This window comes from Chlamydotis macqueenii, chromosome 6, assembly GCF_036417535.1.
Source record: "Chlamydotis macqueenii isolate bChlMac1 chromosome 6, bChlMac1.mat, whole genome shotgun sequence".
Taxonomy (NCBI): domain Eukaryota; kingdom Metazoa; phylum Chordata; class Aves; order Otidiformes; family Otididae; genus Chlamydotis; species Chlamydotis macqueenii.
The window spans coordinates 1,526,866-1,551,377 of record NC_141561.1 but is presented as its reverse complement, the minus strand read 5'-3'; the positions used below and the strand labels follow the sequence as shown (position 1 = coordinate 1,551,377).

Genomic DNA, 24,512 nt, shown 5'->3' with positions numbered 1-24,512 from the left:
GAGAGCGCGGTGATGTGTGAAGGAAGCCATCCAGGAGCGAGTTAAACTGGGAGGGTTACCAGCAGAGATCCCGCTGGGCTGAAAAGCTGAGGGGTTTTCAGAACTAAGAGCGTGTCATGTATGAAATTATGTTTAATTAAGATAGGATTAAAACGTGGGCAGAACTTAGGATAGCTTATTTTAATTCTAAGACACTCCTTTACGTTCTAGAAGAGACAGCCAAGTGATAAGGGCTTTCCTCTGTGTTCTTTTCTAGGCGTTTGGGAAGTTACCCCGCGGCTCGGGGCTTTGGGAGCATGGCCGAGGCAGAGCTCCCCATCTTGACGTGGAGCGCAGCTTATAACGGTACGCGTGAGGCTTTAAAAAGTCATCTAACGTACAAATCTGCATTCGGAGTAGATGGGGAGGCCCTCACGCTCAGCTTTTGTTGACCAAACTTACTGCAGGCAGCAGCCTAAATTCGGGTGGGTGACTGCAGCATTCTTTCGCAAGGCGTTTTAGGTGGTTGTGAGGTGGTGCTCAAAATGTTTCTGCAAGATAAAAATCAATTTGCTTTTCGTGTTCAGAGGCCACATTTAAAATAGCGTTGTAAACACGTGATTTGAGGAAAAATAAAATTTCGGTTTTCTTCTTTGTGTTAATATCTGCCTAGTGTTCAGTAAAATGATGAATGTCGAGTGGAATCCGTTAGCGCTGCTTTCTTGTCTTTTCGTGTAGAATTTATTAAATTTGTTGCATTGCATGAAAGGGGGAGATATATATATATATGTTGCATGTGTTTCTAAATGAAGGCAAGTCACCTGGACTGTCCATGATGTGTGCAAGTCAAAATGGTTGGAATTCATAGAAGGATGGTAGAAAACGAAGTACCTGCACGTATGGAAAGAAACAGATACTCTAAACATCTCCACGTCACGCTTTCCTATAAATCCTCCAGTTCAAACTGTGTGTACTTGTTAGATAATTCAGACTTTCTTTTTTTTTTTGCTTGCAGTGGGATGCTTGTCTTCGCTTCCGTCTTGGATTTCTCCTGTGGGAGTCTGACACATCTCAGCGACTGCCGCCGTTCCTCAGCGTTTGAGCTAGAAACCAAGCAAAGCGATGAGGAGATTTGTTTACTGCAAGGTGGTTCTGGCCACTTCTCTCATGTGGGTGCTCGTGGACGTCTTCTTACTGCTGTACTTCAGTGAGTGTAATAAATGCGATGACAAGAAGGAGAGGTCTCTGCTGCCTGCTCTGAGGGGTAAGTGCCAAGTCTCAGCTAGCTTTGAAGGTCAGATTTTTTTTTTTTATTTTTTTTTTAGGTATTTGGCCTCATATGTTCCTCCGTACTTCCTAAATCAGTTTTCCAATTCAAACAGATATCTGAAGTACTTTTGTAGTGCTTTAGTGGTTTCTGAATTCGTTTCACTTATCTTAGTGTTTGCCCTTTGACATAACGAAGCCTGGATCTCGTATGTTTTTCTCGATGAAACTCATATAAAATGTCTCCAATACATGGAAGACAAAACTGAAGTACGCATGTTAAGAACATTTTCATCAGAAATCATTTGACCTACAACAGAATTGATGCTCTGTGATTCCTTTTCCATTTGTGAACGATACTCACTTGTGAGCTTGCTTTTAAACTCTTAACTCTTGCTGAAACAATTGTTTTCTAAAGGTACTTAGATTCCCTCTACCATATGGGAACATGAGGGTCAAATCTCAAATGCAGACGGAGCAGAGATTCTCTGAATGTTTTTAGCAGTGTAATTTTCGAAAGGGGGGTTAATGAAAGCTGAACCTTGACAGAAGCGAGAGGTTTTCAAGTTGGTAATTGCTGATTCCCAGAGCAGTGGTTCACAGGACAGATGATGTGCATCCAAAAGACACGAGTGGGGGTTTCGACTTGCAGTGAGCTGGACGGTGACCTGGAGAAGCTGCGATGTTGGTTGCCGATGGCAGTTCCGAGTGTCAGTCTGTAGGAAATTCACAAGGAGAGGAAGTGGATGTTTGTGAAACAGGAGTGTGTGTTTTTCCTTGTAAATTACCTTCCTCTTCTTCAGGAGTTTAGGGTCAGCGGATGGAAGAAGATACTTTGAATTCCTAATAGGATTGGAACCAGATGGATTTGACTAGTCCAGCTGCTTTTGTAACGTTGACTGTTGGCAGTAGACAAGAATTGTCTCTGAGGCCCTTCCTCTCATAGATACATGTGTGTATGAAACCACTGATCCGCAGTTTTGTCCACAGATCATTGTCATCCCTTTAACAGCGTTTTGGGGTCATGGTTCGGTTGAGTTGACAACTTTGCAATAACTTGAAATGAAAATACCGTTGGGCGATGGGTTTGTCACATGGCCGTCCTTACTCCAAATGTGATTGGAAGACTTTGCATTGACCTGCCAATCATATAAATAGCTAAGTGATATTAAAAATAAAAAAAAAATCTTTTTTTTAAACATTGCTTATTGTCATAGGGTTGTTTTTTTTTGCCTGTATAATTGAATTATTGTATTTTTAAAGAAATATTAGGCAAGAATCTGGCTATCGTGAATGAAACAACCCATTTTAGCTATGCTGTCAGCTGCAGAAAAAAGTGATCAGAGATTGTTTTTGAAGGATGCATTGGAATTTTCTCAAAATCAATTCCGTTTTGTGAAGTGTCTTTTACTCGCTTGCCTTTTTTTGTTATGGAATTGGATACTTTGTAAAGAAAAAACATTAAATATTAGAATGATAAATTTTATTTGAACATTAACAACTTTTAAGTCAATCTACACTTTAAGAAAAACCCATAAAGAAATGTTCCTGCCACCACCACTCAAATTTAAATGAAAATATCTGGAGTGTGTAAGTATGAATTCACTTTTTGGACACTTTTTTTGTCAGCATGGTATTGGATTTTTATTTTTAAGTACTCTGCATTTGACTACTTGAAATGACTTTTTTTTTTTTCTTTTTCCATTGAACTTATTGAATTTTATGTGCTGTGCCTGTTATAAAGTGATGAGGTTTCTGCACAGAAATTCTAAAAGTAACTCTGCTTCTTCTTGCTCTCTGTTTTGAGAAACAAGTTATCTTGAATATATAACACTATTTCTACTTTTAAACCTGGTAAAAGAAATATTGTGTCTGTTGCTATACTGTGCGTATTCTGTGTGATCCTGGAAGAATATTTGATGATAGCACCTTTTGCAAAATGATGAAAGTGCACGTAACGTCTGGGGACGCTAGCACAGTTTTATTGGAAATTGGTTCCGTGCCTGTTTTTGTGAGATTGCTGAAATTCTAGGAGGCTTCTGCCGTAAAGAACATAATGAAAAAAGGCAGATGTAATCTACTGAGGTTTTTGATTGTTTTTTTTAAACTCTGCAGTACTGTTTGATTATTTTTTTTTTCCCCTTTTAAAAACATGTCCTTCGCTGAGACCTCTACTCTGCTTGGTGACATATGGAGTAAATCACAACAATGCCAGTCAAGAGGAGTCACTGAATGTTTTCATTTAAAAAAAAAAAAAAATTGTTTTAGGAAAACATTGTTTAGTAGGTGAGGGCTGCCAATTCACTAAACAAAGGCTTGCATAAATAATTGCAACAAAGCTACTTTTTCTCATCGGCAGTTATAATTGAAGGTTTGGTAACAGTACGTAGTTTGTGGGGTTTTGTGTTATTATATCACAGACTTGAAATGCTGTACAGACTGTGCAAGTAAGTGTCCGTTCTTGAATGAAACTTGTATTCCAGTCCACTGAATTCCAAGTTAATTTGTCTGACTCTTCAGTTTTTCCAATGTCCTAAATATTTATGATCTTAGATAGTCATATGTGTTGCCATGTCAGTATGCAGGGTGGAAAATAAAATAAAATCCAGAGTAATTTTTCACTTTGTTATGGAGATTTAGCAAAATGTCTTCACATAGTTTCAGCAGAAATAAATGTGTTCTGGTGGAGTAATTAGAAATGTTTTTTTAAACAGTAAGTGCCGTGAGCTTTTAGGATGGAAATGAAGTGCAGCGCTGCTTTTCTGCTGCAAAGTGCCTGCGTGGGTACCATCACCTTTGTTGTGTTTGTCAGTCTCTGAATGCCTCTAAATTAGAATGCAGATTATCTGTAAACATAAAAAGCGACATAATTACAGTATTTCCACAAGGGTATTAAAAAAGACACAAGAAGAATCAATACACTAATAGAAATTTAAATGGGACATGGTATTCCATGGTATTGGAAGTCACTTAATTCATCACCCCCGTCATTCATTAGAGAGGAAAGATTCCGCTTGTGCGGAATGGGGTGTTTAGAGGTGAAGGAGGTAAACTTGCCATGCCTTTTCCTGCTGTAATTACCGCACTCTAAGTGACTCATAACGACACCTCTGCGGTAGATGTTGAATTGTAAGCGGTGGCCGTCCATTAGATTAGATTAGAGCTGGCTTTCAGTCAAGTCATCTTTACTTGCTTCTATTTTTGTGCCACCGCTGAAAGAAACAACGCTCGTTGCTTAAACTTCCTGCTTCGGAAGAAAATGAGTACTGGCCAGCCTTTCGGCAGTCCCTGTTCAGCAGGGGCACGTGCAGGAACTGTGAAAATACCCTACCAGTAGGTAGGATTTCACCTTGGATCGCAGGAAGCTTCGAGTAGGTCTGACCATGCCCCAGCTACTTCAGAAGAGCTGTAAGAGAGGGACAGGTTTTACGGAGAGCATCGTGTTAAGTGGAAGCTGGGTCTGGCTTCTCCCCAAATGGAAATAAAAAGCGTATTGTGTAGTGGAAAAGGAGGCAGGGCGGCACGGAGCAGTGCTCCCGACAGGAGAGAGCAGTCTGGGGAGAGGGTCCTCCTCTCTTTTCCTTCCTTTCTGTGTGGCCTTCCCACGAAAGCGGGAGCCAAAGCCGACTTATGGATCTAAGACATTGAGAGCCAAGGTACACCAGGCAGCAGTTAGGGCTTTGAAGGGAAGAAATCAGTTGGCCAGTCCAAAAAAAGCCAGACATCCATGTTTGCCCTGTAGAGTGTGTGCATGAGGACTTCAGGAACGTGGCACCGGGTAAACTGATGGGCGGCACAGCGTAGCTCTTGCTTCGGTTCTGAAGGTTGTGCGTATTCACCATGTATTGTGTTGCCTCTTGAGCGACCCGAGCCAGTCATGGCTTCAGCATCGCACGGGAGAAGATCGCGCTCGGTTTGTCAGGTGTTGCGACTCGTCTGGGGCTCCTCTGCTCCACATTGGTGCAGCATGTGTTCCTTACTTTGCTTCCAGCTGAGAATTGTACAACTAAGTTGTGTTCAATGCTAGTTTAATGACACCTCTGTTTCAACACTTTCTCAAGGACCAGGTCTGTTTCTCCCAAAAAAGCTGGTTCTGGAGGTCTGGGTGGGACTGTACTCTTGTTCAGAGTGTGGGAGTGGGCGAAATGACAGCCACCTTCCTGCTTATCTGTCCAGGGAGGGGATGCAAAGGAGTCTTTCACGTTGTGAACTAATCACGTTCCAGCTAATTTTCCTAGCAGATGGTTCTTCTGAAAGGTACAATGCTCACAACTTGGCAGGACAGCGTGCTTTCAGGTCTGCTCGAAGAAACAGTCTTACTTCTAATAAAAGCAGTTGTTTTTTTAATGCACAAACTAGAAGTTGGTTTACTCAGCACAGCGAGCTTACAGTGAAGGAGATTTTTAAACTGTACTGGAATGCTATGAAATTCCAAGCTGCGAGATTTAAAGGGATCTTGTGAACAAGGTGTGGTATGTAAAAGCTGAAGCCATGGTCCTTTTAATTAAAAAAAAAAAAAAAAAAAAAAGCTAGAGCTTTCTCTTCACGGGTTCTATTGTCTTCCAGCAATTCTGTGATTGTAAATACATTCGTATTAACTCAGGAAGACGTGTTCTTCAAACACACAAATGAAATGCTTTTGAAGAAATATTCCTTGTGTAATCCTAAAAAGCTGAGAGAAGGGTTTTACATCTTGAAAGGAACCCACAAGCGGTGTATGTTACTGGAGCTGTAGATATTTGCCTACATACATCATAATAAAGCCAGCTGCCACCAAGGATAGCTAACGTGTCTAATAAGATGGCCGTCATCCCTTCGGTGAGATGCTGTGGGATGACTAGCAGTTCCCCAGCCTGGTTGGAAGCAGGAGGTGTGTACCAGGAAAGCTGTTGTAGTCAAAGGTGCAGCTTCTCTCCTTAAGTTCCTGTTGATAGGAGGAGGAACATCACTCTGAAAAATGGAAGGACCTCATCTCTCTTGGTCTGTTTGGCTAGCCGCATGGCCTTCTGTCCGTAATGTCAAATACTGGCAGAGAATCCTGCCATCCCCCAAGTTTCTGTTGTGCCGGGAGGGTGTTTGGTTTCTTGTGCCTGGTGCAGCAGTTGAGAGAGAGAGGATCTCAGTTCATCTCTGGGCGTCTTGTCGGGAAGAACACGTCCTGGAGTCAGAGGGCTTTTTGTGCATTTGTTTGCGTGGTTTTCCTTCATTCATGGTTAAGGAGTTTGAAATGGAGAAGGACTCGACTGCAGAAAGCCCTCTAATCTTTAATTTCAAATTCAAAGATGTTAGTTAAATTCAGCGTGCTCTGTTTGGAAAGCTGTCTTTGAAGACTGTTGTTGTTGGCAGTTTTCTGTGCAGATTAAGAATAAAATATGTAGTGAGCGTGGGGAAGTAAAATATTTCTCTCTAATAAAATGGGGAGCATGTGACATGACTGGAACAGTAATGGTAAAGGAAGTGTGATTAATTAAAATGAGTGTATGCGAGTAATGAGATGAAATTGTCATTTTGAGTGCTTGTCTTTGCAACGTGAATAATGCTTTTAATGCAACTCCGTAATGTCAGTGTATGTTTTAAATTTCCAGGAAGCGGTGACAAATCTTTAGCATTATTTTGGTGTCTAATGCTTTTATGCAGATTCTTGTTTCTGTGTTATTAACAATGTTCTCGAAAAGATCTGTCATAAATTCATGAGAAATTATTAAAAAGCTATTTCGAAGAAAACTCAGGATAAGAGGAACGTTCATTGATTCAAATCCTATAATGAATTTGTGTCTTGTTTTTGAAGAGAAAAGGTCTGTGTTTTATGATCATGTAAAGCAGTTGAATGAAACATTTGGATGCTGTAATAAAAGTTTGGGGTTATGGCCAAGTTTAGAAAAGCAGGCATTCATTTTGGTAGTTTCCATAGTAACGTGTTTATCTGTCAGATTACTGTATGCCTTGGACTGTCTGCAGGAACAATGGCAAATATTTTTAATGGCACGCCATAAAGATTTAATAGACGGATGGATGAGTGTGTACATTGCACTGAAATTTTGTCCCAAATTTGTTGACAAATAAAATTTAAAGTGCCGATTTGGATGTTGTGACAACACATTAAGTTTATTTATAGGTTGTCTTCACCCAGTTCAAGAAAAAAAGCATTTCTAAAGCTTGAGAGAAGACTAGCACAGCAGATGTCCTTTTTCTGATTGCCAACTTAAAAAAAAAAATAAAATAAATGGAGGCTGTCTTACTGGGAGGTGTGGTGCTCACTGGCTGGAACGTACGAGCTCCAGCCAGACAATGTCATGTTTTCTAGTGCACCGGACTCCTGTCCGAGGATGACTTGACAGATGGCTTCTTACTCCACCGATATTGTTCCATAACTTCCCGGTAACTTTTATTGTTACAGGAGAATGACTGCCAGGCTGTTCTGGCAGAATGGAGGACTCGTTAGTTGTGCAATGGGTCTCGGTAAACAAGGATCTTTGAACAATGATTTGTGTCCCGGTATTGCATGGAGCGAGTGAAAAATGTTGACAGGTACTAAATAACCTTTTCTCTTCTTTGAAGAAGATGGGGAGGAAAAACTCCCAAAGCCCAGGAAGTGTATCTCAGTAACTTCTGATCTCCTGAAAAACAGATAACCAGCCACGTGGTCTGGAATTCCTCACTTTTTCTGCAGTTCCACCATCAGAAGTTTCTGACTGCTCCCCAGCCCCGCCGGTCCCTTGGCTGTGGTATGAGATAGGTGATGACCAAGCTTGCTCCATGCCACGTAGGTGGTTCTGGTTGTAATGTTGGAGACGGGTTATGCTTCCCATCCAGGCTGCTGTTAGGAGAGGCCAGCAGAATTAGAAGAAAGAGGAACATCTATTTCTTGGTGCCATAACCAGGAAGCAGCTCCTGCTTCTAGCATGGAGAACTACATGGACTTGTGCTCAAAGGATCCAGTTTAAAAAACAAAACTACAAAAAAACAGAAAAAAACCACCAATAATATTCCACCAAACCAAAATATGAGGTGGTTTGATTAAATTATTGTATGTGATCATCCTGACATATGGAAAACGTTGATCGTTATGTGCAGTGCTTTGCCGTAACAGTAGAGAAGGAAGGGAATGATGTTCTCCCGAGTCTCTGAGCTCCCATGGAAGTCCGATTTTTCTCATTTTTGTGTTGCTTTCCTGATTATTTTTGTACAGGTAAGGTTTATCTCAAGGTTTGTTGTTTGAAGGTATTTAACCTAAAAAAAACTTAATGAAAAAATCTGAATAATGATGTCAGAGTGAACTTATAGAGTGTATCTGTGGTGTCTGTATGTGTCATGCACCACACACAGTATCTCACGTACGTACTTACAGTCTACGCGTGCTCGAGCTGTAGAAGTTGCTCAAGGCAAAATTCTCATGAAGGTCCTGCCCTCTCACTCATCCTTCCTTCTCTCCCACCCACTGGGAGGTTCTGTGTGACCAGAAAGGTTTATGATTTTATTTCTTTCCATTGCTTTTATACTGCTTGGGAATCTAGTTTAACAGCTTTACTGAAAATTTGACAAGGGGAAGAAATGTCTCTGCACATGTAAGCGATGTTTTGAAATATTGGTAGTAGTTCTGTGGTTAAAATGAAGTAAAATCTATGATGTCTTTCCAAATAATAGGAAAATCTGTCAATCAAGGGTTGGTGGGAATGAACAGTATTACCTTTATTATACAAGCGTGACGCACGCTGTGCTTGTTCTAGTAAGTAGGTAAAATTTAAAAAATTCAAATTTGCAGTATGAAAATGTATTTCAGCCTTTTTTTTTTTTTTTTTTTTTTCTTTAGTATCACACGGTCTTGCTGTAGTGTCTTAACTGTGTCCAGTCTTCTGAGCTGAATTGTGGTTTGAGTTTCAGTGTGAGAATACGTAGGGAAGTTGTTTACTGCTTATGGAAAACTGCACTCTTGGCTTGTTGGCAGTAAACACAGAAATACTGAAAGATGTCAGAAGTACTTTCCATCTCTAGTAGCTGACAGAAAATGTCGTGGTAGTGACAAAATTGAGATTAATCTCAATTCTCCCTTCCTGCTGGAAGTATGTGGTAGAACTGCATTTTAAAGCTACCTAAAAACTTGCAATTATCAGTCCCTGGATTATTTGTTGAAATGTGATTTTTTTTTTTTTTTTTTTATGATGCATTAAGGGTTTTATAATGATTATTTTTAGCTTTTTGATTGTCATCTTGGAAGTAAATTGTTGGTGTGAAAAGCTTGAGTGGATTTATTCTGTATCCTAAAGGTGTGAATAAAATATTGTTAATTTTACAATTATTTTATTTACATTATTAAATATTTACAAATATTTATTGCTGGGTTTTGTGGCTTGCTTATTTTTGCTTTTTCTCTTGAATATTCCACGCTGTTGTGAAGTGAAATGACTGTCCCTGGTGTCCAAGCATTTTCCAGCTGTCCCCATAAAGCCCATTTAGGGTTTTCCAGTGCCCTGGGGATAACAGGACTGCACTGGCTCTTCGGAACTTCGTTAGCAGGTATAGCTTATCAGGGCGTACTGGTTTTAGTCCTTTAAATTTATCTGTCTGTTCTATGTTTTCAGTTAAGCTTTTCATGGTTTTGTTGTGCTGCTTCATCTTGGCACCAGGCGTGTTTGTCAAGGCGGAGCTCACGAGTGAAGTGCAGGCTTGTCTTGCTGATTTGGGCTGCGTATATTTAGTAAATGTATGTTTTCCCAGTAACAGCTTAAAATTTAGGTATAATAGTACAAGAGAAAAATAATTCTCATGTAAATTGGTGACAATTTGCTTACCCTGATAGATTAATAAATATTAGGCATTTTAATCATGTAGGTATAATGTAATACCTTAAGTGCAAAACTAGGAACCTGTAAAAAGTTGAAAATACTTGAAGGGAAATGATCTTACTGGTAGCTGAATATGCAAGATAGACAGGAAAATGTATCATCGTTTCTAGAAATAGATACTTCACAGGTTTTGAGAAACAGCCCATTGAAAACGATGAGTGGCTGAGGATGCTTGTGCTCACACGCTCCACCCGTGTGCGTGTGCGGTACAGGAGTGGTCTGGTTTTGCGTCGTAATGAAGACTTTCCTCAATAACAGTCATTCCCATAGCAAGACACACAAATTGTTTGCGTTGCAAGGCAGAAGAAAGGAGCCAGTCTTATAGCTGGTTGAGGAACTTCAAGTCATTCTCACCAGGACTAACAGAAACCCAGGATTTTAGAAGATCTGCTTTCCTTTGGCAATGGCAGAATACACTTTTTAATTGTTTTTCGTGCCTTTTTGCAGGCTCTAGCTTTTCTTTTTGCAAAGCACCTGTCACCACTTGGACCTACTTGCTTGCAAAATTTATTGACAGTCGGTTCCGTAGGAGAAAATAGCTTTATGAAAATGACGAAGGAATCATGGAAACCTCATGTGCTTCTGTCATCAGAAACCTGGTTATTGTCTAAAATTATGACTCCTTTCTTGTTGCCACCATGCTTCCAGATGGTGAATGAAGTTTCATTGGTTTCAGGAAAGCTCTGCAAATAGTGTCAGTGTACACAAATCTTTGCAGGAATTGAGCCTTAATGTGAAGCTCAGACTGCCGTCAGCCCTTCTGAACCCAATTTTAAATAATCTTTAAATTGTTCTACAAATTACACGGTAGATTTGAATCTCTTCCTTACTGTTTGAAACTTCGCGCAGCAGAGGAGTTGTTCATCTTGATCGAGTTCTGTGTAGGTTTAAGAAATACGATGAAGCGCTGGAGAACTCAGAATCACCGAGAAGGCGTGTGGAATCGTAAGTGACGCATCAGGTGAGGTATCGTACGCTGCAACCGTTCTGTTCTGAAAGGAAGACGCATGGGTTTCATGCCGCCTTTAAGCCACCATTTTTAATTGCTGGGGTTTTTTTAATTTTTTTTATTTTTTTTATTTTCTGAAGCAGGGTTATAGGGAATTTGGGGGAAAATTTTGAAATAAATAGCAATTGTTTTATCCCTAAGAAATACTTTAAAGTTGTGTTTGGCAGTATGAGCGCGCTATGGAATTTGACTAATGATTACAAATTATAATATCTATTATAAAGCCATGACTGTTTATGTATCTGAGTGCCATCCCTTGAGACTTCTCTCAGAGATGTCACGTGGAGTCTTGGTGTACGCGATAATTAACGTTTTTAGCTCCAGACCTTCTCGAGGGCCTTGATTGCCATATCTGACGAGCTAAAAGTGAGCACTCATTTGCATAATAACTGAAGAGTCAGAGTGAAACGCATTCCAATGTCGGTCTTCTTGTCCTTGAGGTTCTACTCTGTGTTCAACCACAAACAAAAACCGAACCAGGTTGTCAGCGTTAGAGAGAATTTCTGTATCAAAGTGGTATGACTTGACAGCTCCATGTTGAGTTTTATTCTAAAGAGCTCAAAGCTTTTCTGAGGCTAAACAGCAAAATAAAATGTATGAAAGATCTGTTAATTAGTTTATTGAAACTGTTTAAAAAATATTTGTACAGGAAGTATTTTGTTTTTCATTGATTCATACACGTACCATAGAACTGTTAATGGAAATACTCGGAAACCCCCAGGTCATACCTTAAAGCATTTTTGCACATTTTCTACTAAATCACCGAATTTTTCCTTTTTTTTCCCAAGAGTACATTAGCTGTATGTTGCACTCTGCTTTCAGTATTTTCATACAGCTGTGAAGATTTGTGTTCTTCCCTTTTTTAACCTGCCACGTTGAAGGAATCAGTGAGTTTATTTTACGAGTGCTCGGAGGAGCTGCTCTCATTAATTAATCTTGCATATTGGTCTCTTTTCTAACTGTCTTTCTTTACTTACCTGAATCTTTTTTCACTATAAACATTGTCTGGCTTTAATTAAAGGGTGATATAATCCTGTAATTTTTTAATGTGGAAATTCATCTTTCTACATTATATTTTATGACTTTATCGTTAGGGCTTGATTGAAGTTGGAAATAAATTGGAAGCATTTGACTCCTAAGTTGCTCAATTTTCTGCCCTTATAATGCTAATTGTATCTCCCCACCATTTTATTTTTTCTTCCCTTTAAATCTTTTTTTTTTTATTGTTTTTTTTTTTTTTTTTTTTTACATGAAATGAAGTTTTGTGTGCTGCGGCAGGCTGTGTTCTGACCGGCCCCGGCTCGCCCTCGGTCCTTGCGGCACTGCGAGCTCACCTCTGCGTCGGCCTGTTGGAATCTCGGAGGCAGGATCGAATCCCGTCGTCGGGATGGCCGGCGTTAGCTGTGACAGAAATGGGGCTGTCCTCCCTCCAGTCGCCGTTAATTACGCGCTCCGTAGCCGATCTCCATCCAAAAAAATCTGTAGCTTTGGAAATGGAGGCGTTTTGGCAGAATAAGTGAATCGCTTGAGGCCCTTGCAAAGTCATTTTCCGCAGAGGAGCGCTGCACGCGCGCGTTTTGTGCGCGCGCTGATGTGCGCAAAATGTCTTCTGCTCCTTCTTCCTCCCGTGCTGCTTTCACCGTCCTCACCCTGCCGACAGGCACAGCGTTGGGAAGTCGTCCTTTAATCAAGAGAAGGTCGTATTGCATTAAAGTTACAAAACTCTGACCAGCAAAGAAACCTTTTGAGAGGAATTATCATATAAATTCGGTAGGTAAGTCTACTACAAATGTACAAATTAAGAAATGTAATTCAATTCTCAGTAAAGCTTTGCTTATAGGCTTGTAGGAGTAAGTACGATGCTGATCCCTAATTCACGGCTTTTCCCCCTTTTTGATAAGGTTTTGTCGGTCAATACTGGTATTTTCAGTTTCTGTAACACGCTGTGTTAGTGGAGTTGAGCTGTGGGCGTTCTCTTACCCCAGAGGGAGCGCGCCGCCATCTTTGACACCTCTCTGCCCGCGTGCTGCCTGCCACTGGTGGAGCTATTCCTGGAAAAATGTGGCTTGGCTTTTCAGTAATTTCCTTTTCTGTGCTTTGCACAGCTTGCTCTTAATTTAAAGCTTACCATCTGGAGAATATTTTTATGTGCAGAATGCCTACTTGTAAACTCTGACTACAGCACTATAAGGAATAAAAAAAAAAAAACCCAAAACCCTGGAAAATGTTATTTTGTATTAATGTGAATAGCAGCTTCTCAAATTATGTGAAACTGCGGTGGTCAGCAACACGTTTTGATGTGCTGTGCTGAAGGAGTCCCCTTGCTGTGGTATGTAACAGAACATTTTAGTGTATGAAAGACTAGTGTAGAGTTAAAGGTGTGTATTTTATTTTGTAAAGGAACATTCTGCTTTCAGAAATGTAAAGATATTTACGCTTAGCTTCTGTTTTCCTCTATTCAAACTGAATTTCTAACTCAGTTTGACATTGGGCAGTGATTACATGGTTGAAAACCTGTGTCAGGTTCTCTTTTTTTTTTTTTTTTTTTTTTTTCATAACTAATTGAAAGTTGTTATTTACAAACATTTACCGAGCACAACGTGAGGTGGGTGTGTGTGGAGAGCTTCTCTTTGCCCCTCAGTTTGAAAACTGCTGGACTTGCGAGTGTATATGAAAGTATTGGGTCTCCTGAGACCCTTTCGGAGGCTGCTGCCACGTCGTGTTTTGAGCTCAGCGGGGTCTGGCGTGTTTTCCTCTGGCGAGTGCGTCTGGACAGGGGTGTCACGTGTTTGGGATTTTTTGGGTTGGTTTGTTCCTGTTGCGAAACAAAGTAGATCGCATCTCTAGTCTCCAATGCATTTTTGTTGGAATTCTGCTTCCTTTTGTAAGTGGATTGTCTTCTGGTGTGGTTTTTTAAAGTAATTATTTCAACTAGGCGCTTAAAATATTTAGACATGAGCATGTGTACAGCTCGTATAAAAACTATAACGGTGCAAAGGTTACATCTGATTATTACTGCATTGCATTCTTTTTTAATGCACCAAAAGTAGTGATAGAACTTAATTCTTTTTTTTTCCATCTTTTCCAGTTTTAGGCAAAATAAATCGCATTTGTGTGTTGATTTTAGCTTGTCTAGATTTTCCTGTACCAAATGGCAGATGTAGTCCCATTCAACAGAATACTTGTTATGAAATGTATTAGATGCACCATTTGGGAGTATTACACCGTTGTCATGCAGTGAGTTTGTCGTGGATCAGTCCTTTAAAATCCAGAATCCCAGCTAGGACAAAGCGGAATGAGCTGGAATACAAAGATCCTCTCCTGTGCAGGAGGCCACATGAATTTGCACAAGCTTGTAAGGGGGGAAATATATATATCTATCTTTGTATTCTTCACTGGTTTATTTTATCATGCTTTTATTCAGTTGATTCAACTCATTTAAGGAGTGTACCACGTCATGCCTTGCATGAAATAAATAAAATACCTGACTGCTGGCGTGGTGTGCCAGCCGAGATTGAGAAGTGTTGCTCTGGGTGTGTGTACGTGAGAGCTGTCAGGTGAGGGAAGTGAAGGAATTTGAGTACCAAATATTGAGAATGTTTATGAAGAGCAAAGATTGTTTGAAGATAGTAATGGAATAAATGAACGCGGGTTATTTCCAGAGGATGTCTCTTTTTTGTGTGTGATTTGCAGGTTGCAGCAGTGTTCGCTTGTCTCTGTGGAACTGCAGTAGAAGTCTGTGGGATGCTGCTGCTTAGATTTGCCAATTTGGCGCTTATTTTCTGCGGGAATTTGATTTAGTAAATGGCAGCTTCCAACCACGTCACTTGTAAAACCCTCAGGTTTTTTACACTTAACATTGTGAGACCTCCACGGAGGTGGGGTTGTCTGGGCAAGAATGATGAAGCTGTTCTGTCCGAGTTTGTATGGTGGAGCCAGGCAGGAGGTCACGTTCTGCGCTTGGGGACAGCTCTTGGCTGCGCTGAAGCTGATAAAAGTGCCTTGGGACTGTGACGAACAAAATTTAAATAAACCCCCAAAACCCAACCAAAACACAAAGCAAAACCACAGACCTCCGTAACCCGACGGCCTGCGTAATTGTTGTAGTGAATTCAGCCGTATCGCGGGCTCTTGCACGATGTAGTCCTGCTGTCCAGAAAGTGCTGAATTACCAGAACAACGTTCTTTCTGTAACATTGGTATCTGAAAAGCAAATAAAACTTTAATCGTAAAATACTTTCTCTATTAAGTGGTAAGAGCCCTTTGTAATAAAAACTTGTCAGTCTTTCATGGTTTAGGAATAATTTAACCGTGTTCAACTCTCTTGTTTTAGGCTTTATGTAGCAGCAATCTCCCTTATTTGCTACTCCAGTGGAAATGGTAAGTTTTAAATACGGTGTATTGGGACTTGGAGGTAGCGGGCTCAGCAGTCGGTTCCACTTTTGAGACTCTTAAATTTTAACTGCGTTAAATTATTCCATTTTAAACTTCATAAAATGTCAATTTGCTTCATTTTGCTCCTCAGCGGAGGTTGTAATTCCGAGTTGAACGTGCCACGACTCTGGTATGGGCGGATTTTGTGCTTGGTACGAGTGCACTCGTAGTCTTGAATTCCTTTTTAATCTGCTTGAGGCACAGAGCTAGCGGGTGTTTTTGTGGAGCTTGTGGTTGTCTTAGACGGCATCAGCGTCACGGTGGGGTTGGGTGGTCCTTCCCCGCTGGGACACGCGTGTTTTGGGCAGGATGGGTCTGTGTCGTGCTCTCTGGGCTGATGGCAGCCTTGGGGTGCCCCGGGTAGGATGCTGGGGTCATCTCCTTGGAGGAGAAATGCAAAAGTAGCCACATTGAGCAAAAACGGGGTAGGAAGAGGCTTTTATTGGTGGGTTTATTTTTTTGTTGTTTTGAGTGCTCAAAGGTTGTTTCTGTTTTGAAGATTAAAGATGTGTATCGCTGATAAACGCTTCGTTCAAGCATTTAATTTAATTTCCCCGAGGACACTGTATCTGGTGGTGTTCATTATTCAGGTGCCTGGGTAGTCCTGAGTGCTAGGTGCTTTCATCCTTATTGTATGACACGACAAGACGATGAAATTGTAGAAAGCATTTACATTTGGATATTATATTTGCTGTACTTCAAGAATCCCTTAGTTCTTTTGTTCTAAGAATGAGTAATTAGATTGTTCTGTTACAGATGCTGAGCTGCGATGGTTCCTTTTCCTTGTGCACCCTGCTGAGGCGAGGGGAGGAGTGCTGCAGGCGTTTGTATACATCCAAAAAAAGCAGGGGAATAGGTTTTGTTGGGTTTGGGCTTCTTTTTTCCTTTGGTTTGGGTGGTTGGATTTTTTTTTTTTCTGTGTATTGACAATCACTAGCAAGCTTGAGTCTACCTGTAGATAATTTTTTTTTTTTCTTCTAGAAAATGCACATAGTTTTTCTTACATGTCACTTGTGCGGTTTTGAAGATGCAAATGTTCAAGGAAAGCATTATGTTATCTACAGTGGGGATTTCTTAAACTGTCTTTTAGCTGCTCGTTGTGTCATCTCTAATTAAATGGTTGTGCTTGAAATAACTTAGTAATTTTCTTTTGGGAGTGTTTGTGACTTTCTGTAGGTACAGAAGTTGCTGTGACATTCTGAGGGTGTACTAAAGGAAAAAAAAAAAAGAAAAAAGGGAAAAAAAAAAAGCCACAGTTGTGAACCACAAATTAGGCAAGGCAGATGCTACGATAGTAAATGCTGTTTCTTAAATTTTATGGCATGGTGACAGGGAGAAGAGCTGCTTCCTCGCAAGTAGATCATGTGTCTCAAATTTAACTTCTGAACTAAACTGGCCTTAGTTTGTTGTTTGTTTACGCCAGTCCGTGGCAGAAGGAGTAAAAACCAAAAATAGTAAAATCATCATCAAAATATACTAAGTGTGTATGTATAGTGTATATAGTAAGTGTGATGAATGTATATTCTTTCAGTTAGTAGTGTAGAAAACTAATCTTATAAAACGCGAAATACTGGGTGTTTTGTAAAGTGGACTTTGGCTGTAGGTTCACTTACAACGCTGCCACCGACAACGCTCCTGCAGACGTCAGGACTTCTCTTCCTGAAGAGTTTCAGGTGATTTTTGTAAACAATGGAAAGATGACCACTAAAATAAATTTCTTAAAAAGCCATCAATTTTAGGAGAAGGAGTTAATAGCCTTTTTCTTTTGTAGTATCGTAAGCTGTAATTAAAAACTGCTGCCAGAATGGACGTGTAATTGCTAATGTGAATTACTGTGCCAAGGAGACCTACAACGAGGGAGAGCATCAGGCTCTCGGTGAGAGTTTGGAGCTGCCAACTCTGTATTTTCAGATTCCTGTTGTGGTCAGAATTGTTATGTCATAAATGTGGAAAAAGAAGGAAGAAAACCTTCCTACATTATCACACAGGGTACTATTTTGTGAGGGTAAGGAGCTGTAATGTTTCAAACTGTCTGAAACTGCCTGGGATCGGTAAAGCTGTGGGTGTGCGCGGACGCACGCGGGTCCTTTCCTGCTGCCCGGGCGCGACCGAAGGATTTCTCTGGCTGCAACCCCCGTTGTCTGATATCGGTCCGAGCATCACAAACCGTTCTTCGCGCAGGTGCGTCGCGCTTCAAAGCCCTCTGCCAAGGAGAAGCAGAAGAAAATCTTGAAGGCGGTGACTACACCTGATAAGCTTTTAGAAGCGTTGGACTTGTGGATGGAAAAAGTCTCCGGTGATGGCAGAGCGTTCAGGAGGTGACTTGCGTCACTTGTAAGCAAGTTGCAGAGGTCGTTTGCAGATTCAGGGTGCGCGTTTATTGGGTGGTTGTGCGCTTGCTGGCTCGGGTCTGCCACGCGCCGAGGTGGGACCGGGAAGGGACAGATGGGTGGGGATGCGCTGGTTTTGGGAACCGCTCTCTTGTCATCTGCTTATCATGTACTTCTTCAGCACATGGACCTTCTGTTGATCAGCTGGGGGCTCCTGGTAATTGCTAAGTTGTTATGGGATTAATTATTAGCACCGTTCAGTTCCGCATTCTGATGTTGCGGTGGCTTGGATCGAGCGCTGCGAGAGGAGTTGTGCGAATTTGCTTTAGTTTGCCTGTGCCCCAGACACACGTCGAGGCACGAGGCGAGGCAGCGCGGAGCCAGGGAAGGAGGGTCTGACCACTGTCTCCACGCAGCATCGTGCAGCGGCGGTGACGGGCTCCTGGGTGCGATGGGGTGGATGTTGTCGCGGCACTGACAAAATCCCCGTTTCTGGAAGCACCCTGTGCAGCGACGCTGGGGCTGTGCCTGGGTGCTGCCGCTGCGTGCGGTGCGGGGGAGCTGGAATTCCTGCACACCGGCTGCGGCCAGCTCTTAGATGCCAAGAAGAATATTTTACAGAGACAGAGCAGCAGTACGAGGCGTATGAATGCTCGGAAAGGTTATTGGCTCTGTGAGGAGAAAAAGATTAACCTTTTGATTAAATAATACCTAAACTAATTTTAATTTGATTTTCAACCGTCGTGTTTTACTTTTCCTTATTGCTGTTCTGAAACCTTTTGAAACAAGTCTACGTAGCTCCTGCAAGAAGAATTCAAGCCCCTTTGTGCTGGATTTCGCTATGCACGTGTGCAATTCCCCTGGATACCACAGCCTTAGGCAGGTTTTCTTCCCTTGTGTTGAACATGTTTGTTGTTAAACGGGTTTGTTTCAGGGAACACAAGTAATTACTCTCATTGTTGTGGGTTAGTTGCTCGTTGCTGTAGTTTGTGAGCTGCCTGGTTTAAATCTATTTGAAGTGTTTTGATCTTTAGACCCTGTACTGCACGCTCCCGTAATGATGCTGCTAAAACATCCATTAATTTAGCTAATGCTGTACAAAATTGACAATTTCCTCATCTGTTGCTGCCGTACATAACTGCCGAAGCGCACGCAAGGTGTCACAGCCCCACAAAGCCTCTTCAGAAGAATAAACATGTTTATGTATCCTGTGAATGCAGCCTGGCTGTTTCCCTGCAGACCTCGTGCTGTGCTGGAAGTAGATTTTATTGAATTTGAGAAGCGCATGTTTAAAACATCATCAAACGGAGTTTGCATGGAAATTCCTTATTCTTTGCTTGCTGGTTCCTTGACTGTGAAACCCGCTTTGCTTTTGAGTTAATTCTGTCTGAGATCTGATCATCTTTGACAGCCGGGTTTCTATTTTGGCACTTCACAGATTTATTTTTGTTGACAGCACATTTCATGTCCCTCTTCTGTCTTACTTGATTCATTTTTGTCACTGTACTCTTTCAAATCTTTGGTTATTCTTTATGTGTATATCTAAATAAGGGACGGCGCTGTTGATGGCATTAATATTTTTACGCGGTTCAAGTCCCATGGGGATTTCAAAGACCTCACTCCCAAGTCTGGATCTCTCCGGTCGAAGTGTTTCGCTCTGAGGTGTAGGATGGGAATTTTTTCTCCCCATGTCCCGTTACTTGTTCCTCTCAAGCAGTTTGGCCATGTGAGATCACTCCTCTGAGGGGAGAGATGAGTTTGGTGCAAACTCTGGTAGAATTTAGGAGTTGATTCTTTTCCTCTACCTGGAACTCATGCAAATAGTGTCTGCCATCTGGTTTCCAGAGGAGGAGACCTTTCCAGCCTGGCCACGGTCGATGAAGCTCAGTGTGGGGGTATGTCCTTGCCCGCTCGAGCGCCAGGTGGGATCACCGCTGTGCGCTTCCCCTGACGGGTCACCTGCCTTCAGTTTTTAAACTTTCTGTGATAAAACAAGGAATAAACAAAGACGAGAGCAATTAGGTACGCCTGCTCTCTGACTGCACGTTTCCTTCTTTTTTGCTCCCGTTCCTGCGGGCCATGGGGCTGTGCTGCCAGCCTCCCTGGCCGGAGACAAACTGCTCACGGATTCATGTAACGGAAAAACTACAGCGTTCCTGACCGCAGCGATGGCCCGGTGCTGCTGTGCTCTTCCAGCAAAGGAAGAGGGGCTAATTTTAGAATTATTGTGTTTTTAATGTGAGTACATTCATTCTAGCCGTTGCTTAATGTAATGAATTTCCTGACGTTGTTGTGAGATTTAGTGCACCGGAACAATTAACATGGGGCAGGAATTGGGAGTAAGTGACTCTTCCCAGGTTAAAAAAAAATGGTTCTCAACAGAATTTCATAGAGGTTCCGCTGGGAAAGAGTGACAAGACAAACACTGCCTAATTTAATTGCATGAATATATATTTTTCCATTTCACAGTTCTGGTTTTCCACTGAAATATGTTATGAGCTGGAAGACATTAGCTGCGATACTGTCCTGATTTCACTGGGGCTGTTTCTCTTGCGCTTCTGCTGGCTTTCATTACTCAAGCGAGCGTCTTTCTCAGCGTTTGCAGTTAAACGAGAAACCTGGGTGCGTTTACGGCTGTGTATTTGTGGCTGTGCTGTTGTCTCCTCCAGGAACATCTTTTGGGAAAGATTACATTCCATAGCAAAGGAAGCTTTCAATATACACCATACAAAAATTTAATACATATCTGTATTAAAGTGTGTTATTATTGACAAACTAGCTTTTAAATTAATTAATACGATTTTTTTTTCTTTTAACAGCTCTCAATTTGAATAAAAATAATTTTTTTTTTCTATTGTGAGCTCTTCCTAAAAATACAATGCTGTATTGATCATCCCTGGTATCCTGTGTACATGCATCAGCCTGATTGAATTTGTCTGAGATAAACAATCTTTTTTTTTTTTTTTTCCTTAATCTATTTCAGCAATTAAAAACGCATGAAGAGCTTTAATTAAACCACCCGGTGTTTGCGTGTAGGATGCGGTTTCTTGGAAGACTGATGAGTTGTGTGTATGAGAGAATCGCTGGCTCTGCCCACGAGCACCATCCTGGTGATCAGCAGTGGCGCAAAAGAAGAGCAAAAAAAATTCTGTTTCAGGTTCTAAAGCGGATGCCATCTTAAAAAAAAAAAAAAATCGAATTAAAAAGAATCATTTGGTTTTATAAAATAATTCAAATTTGCTAAGTTACACATTCATATGTATAAAATGCCTTTTAATATCTTACAGCTCAGCCTGATAGAAGCAGTATTTGCACTTGTCTGAACCACTAAAAGAACTGTTTCTGGAATTACCCACTACGCCTCTGGTCTCTTAGGGATTTTTTAAAGGGAGTAATGTTTGCGTTACGAAAGATAATTCACCCGAGTCCTCCATATACCTCCATTAGTGATTTGTCCTAAATTGCAGTTATTGTGATTTATTCTTAGGGTCCCCGTCCCTTAAAGTTGCATGTTTTATGTTTTAATTTTATATGCTTGACACAATACACCCATATGTACGTATATACGCATATAGACACCCATTTGTACTGAACGAGGTATGTATGGGACTGTGACTTGCATGCAGTAAAATTGGACTCCTGGAGAGATTGATAGAATTTTTTAAGTCAGATTCCTTTCCTGTCTATGCATTAGAACTTTCTCTACCGTGGAGTTACATGTGTGCTTCCCTTCCAAGTGCAGGTTGCTCTGGGTTTTTGGAAAGCTAGTTTGTAATGATGTTCAGGTACAAGTTTGAATTTTTCAGGTATTTTATTGTTAGGAGACTTTCCAGTTTAAGCTCACATGCTTATTTTTTTCTAGTTATATTTCTTCTTTATTTTTTTCCCTGTGTATCTTCAGGATGTGATCTGTGTTGGCTGAACTTGGCTTGTCAACTTGGCTTGTCACCTTCTGTGTAGGCTGGTGACTTGGCTGGAGCGTGTAGATGGGAAATGATGGATTGGGTCACCCAGTGCTGGGATGCGTTACTGTTATGGAAAGGATAATCTGGTCCGTCCTTAATTCTAACAGGATTAAGATGGATGTGTGTGGCCAGAAAGCTGATGGTTAAAATTTGATGCGTCTAATAAAACTTGCAGAATTTAACGCCTGCAAGTTAAAAAAGCACCTGTTACACTGCAGATCATCCTGGTGTCATTTACGACCAAATCAGATGTGATTTCATATCGGCTTGGCCCTTAACCTTGTCATTAATTCAGGAGTGGGAATTGACAGTGACGTTTTCTGACGAGGGAAGTTCTTCAGGAGATGTCCTGATGGTGCCAGCGTAAGCAGCGCGTTAACTCCTCTCGTGCTGCTCGGCACCACTTTGGTGCCTAGTGCGCAGGCGCGGGGCTCTGCGGAGGTAGAGGATGTATAGTATTTTAATATAAAATTTAATAGATAACTTGTTTTGAGGTTATTTCAGTATCTAGCTCTCTCCAGGTCTGAAGAGAGGGAGCCAGCTCCTGGCCAACATGCTGGAACGATATGTGAGGCTGGAGTGCTCCAAAAAAGTTGAGGTTTTTGTCATTTGGAGGCTTTGAAGAATTGCTTCGTTTTGGGGGATCGCTAAGAAATAACCCTGCGAGGAAGATGCCTCAGGGTGCGCTGGGTGATTCCTGACGGTGCTGGGCAGTGGGATTTCCTCTGAGGGGTGCGAGCTGGTGTCCACCCTCGCTCGGGGGGTGCGGTGCGGGGATTTGCAGTGTGAGGGTGTCAGGAAAGCGATGACGGGCGCTAACGCTTGCGGTACTTGCACACACGCAGCTGTTTTGCACAGGGATTTCACCGGATGCTTTTCTCTCTCGTGCTTCGTTTACTCTTTTTTAACAGCGTGGTTTGCTCGGGGAGCTGGGCTTTGCCGAATGACTTGGCAAATGAACAGAGATAGCTGTCAGTTATTCTATCCACACGGTCATTGGCCGTAACGCAAAGAATCGCAGGTGTGTATTTGTTTATTATTTATTATTTTATAGCTATTTTCTCTGTTGTGGAGTGCCGGTCTAGAAATGACCAACTCAAGTCTAAAACTGAGAAGGAATCACTTACTAGACCAGTGTGACTTACTGTCTGTGGGAGCTGGCAATCTTCCCTTTTTCTCTGTGTAAATCACGAGTTGCAGTAGTCTGTGACACAATAGGACAGGAGTTATTACAGCCTCCAATAGTCAGGGAGTTTAAACCGGACATAAAATGAAGGTTTGTGAGTGAGCACACACCATGATGTAGCTCAACAGGTCTAGACAGGGAAGTGTTTTTTCTTAAAAACGTAAAAATTTTCAGTAGGTTTTCTTATGAGGGCAATTGAACTATAGTTCTTTTGAGTGAAGAAGATTTTATTTTTTAATTTCACTACTTACTACACTTCAATAAAGCACAATATCTGTTAAAAAGGCACACCCTGCACTCTCACCCTCCTGCTGATGACTGAATCTGGGATGGCAAAATGTGCGGTTGGCTGGAGGCGGGGAGGGAGGAGGATGCTGTTTTCAGCCCTCCCGCTTCCCACGCGGAGCTGAGGGGGCAGGCGGTGGCAGCCTCCCAGCCCACGCCGGGGACTTATTTGCAAAACTTTTTACACAAGAAGTAAGAAAATTAAAGAAATCTTTTTCTCTCCAGACTTTTGCCTTGTTTAACTGTAGAGTGGTAGACTGAAGATACTGAGTTGTTCAGCCCTACAGGAGGAAAGCGCAGAGCAACCACAAAGAGTCTTCACTAAAAGACTTACTGAAGATAGGTGACAATAAATTCAGGCAGCTACTAAACATTGCCTTTTTCATAAACGTGGAAAAAGCAAACCTGTTAATGAAAGCCGATAAAATGCTGAGAGGGAAAAACTCCATGTCAGCAGTGGTTTGACTTTATAAGACGCTTTAAAATACCAGCAGGGCAGCCAAGGGGGTCAGGGAAGGTTTAAGAAATAAAAATAAATGAGATGCCTCTTACCTTCATCCCATTCAATTAGTGTCTGATTAATTTTGTTTTGCAGAAGACTGCTTTGACTGTCACTGTTAATCTTAATTTGTTACTCTACCTTCAGCATTTTTGGCTTTGTTTGTAATGGTGATTTTTTTTTTTAAAAAGAAAGAACTGCTGCTACTGCAGCAAAAAATGGCATGGATGTATATACATAACTTGTTTGATGAAGGTCTTTACAGACTGGTAGATGTAGAAGCAGTGGTTACGTGGTATGTGGGTGATACCATTAGGGCAGTATAAAATATTTCATAGAGAGCAGGCGTTGTGTGGGACCCACGGTGGGCGGGAGGCAGAAGGCAGCATCGCCTGGACCATGGGAAGCATCCCCGCTGCTGGTGCGTGGCCGTTGTGCCCGAGCGTGCTGCCTTATGGGGCGATGGGCTGCCCCAGAGAGCCCATCCCAACAGGTGCTTCCCGTGCAGATCTGCTCCTTTCCTCAGGGTTTTTGTCCAGGATGGTTTTTCCTGCAATGCAGGAGGCGAGCGAGTAGGCTGAACCTTGCTGCTGATCTTGAAGTTCCTATGAGACTTATTTCCATTAGAAAGTGCCAATTTTTCTGTCTTGCTTTATGCAGCTTTGGTTTTATCTTTATGTACGAAACTGCAAAGTAGAAAAAAAAAAATCTAGGAG

The 24,512-nt window shown here is 41.6% G+C and overlaps 1 protein-coding gene across 1 annotated transcript in view; it reads left to right on the top strand.

Moving 5' to 3' along the window:
* The first annotated feature begins 274 nt into the window (after nt 1–274).
* The window catches only part of GALNT13 (polypeptide N-acetylgalactosaminyltransferase 13), a 98,027-nt gene continuing 73,789 nt past the window's right edge, over nt 275–24,512 (top strand). The window contains exons 1-2 of the mRNA XM_086750694.1: nt 275–345; nt 995–1,243. Of these exons, the coding sequence (XP_086606820.1) occupies nt 1,102–1,243 (142 nt within the window). The 5' untranslated portion in view covers nt 275–345; nt 995–1,101. The remainder of the gene's footprint in view (nt 346–994; nt 1,244–24,512) is intronic.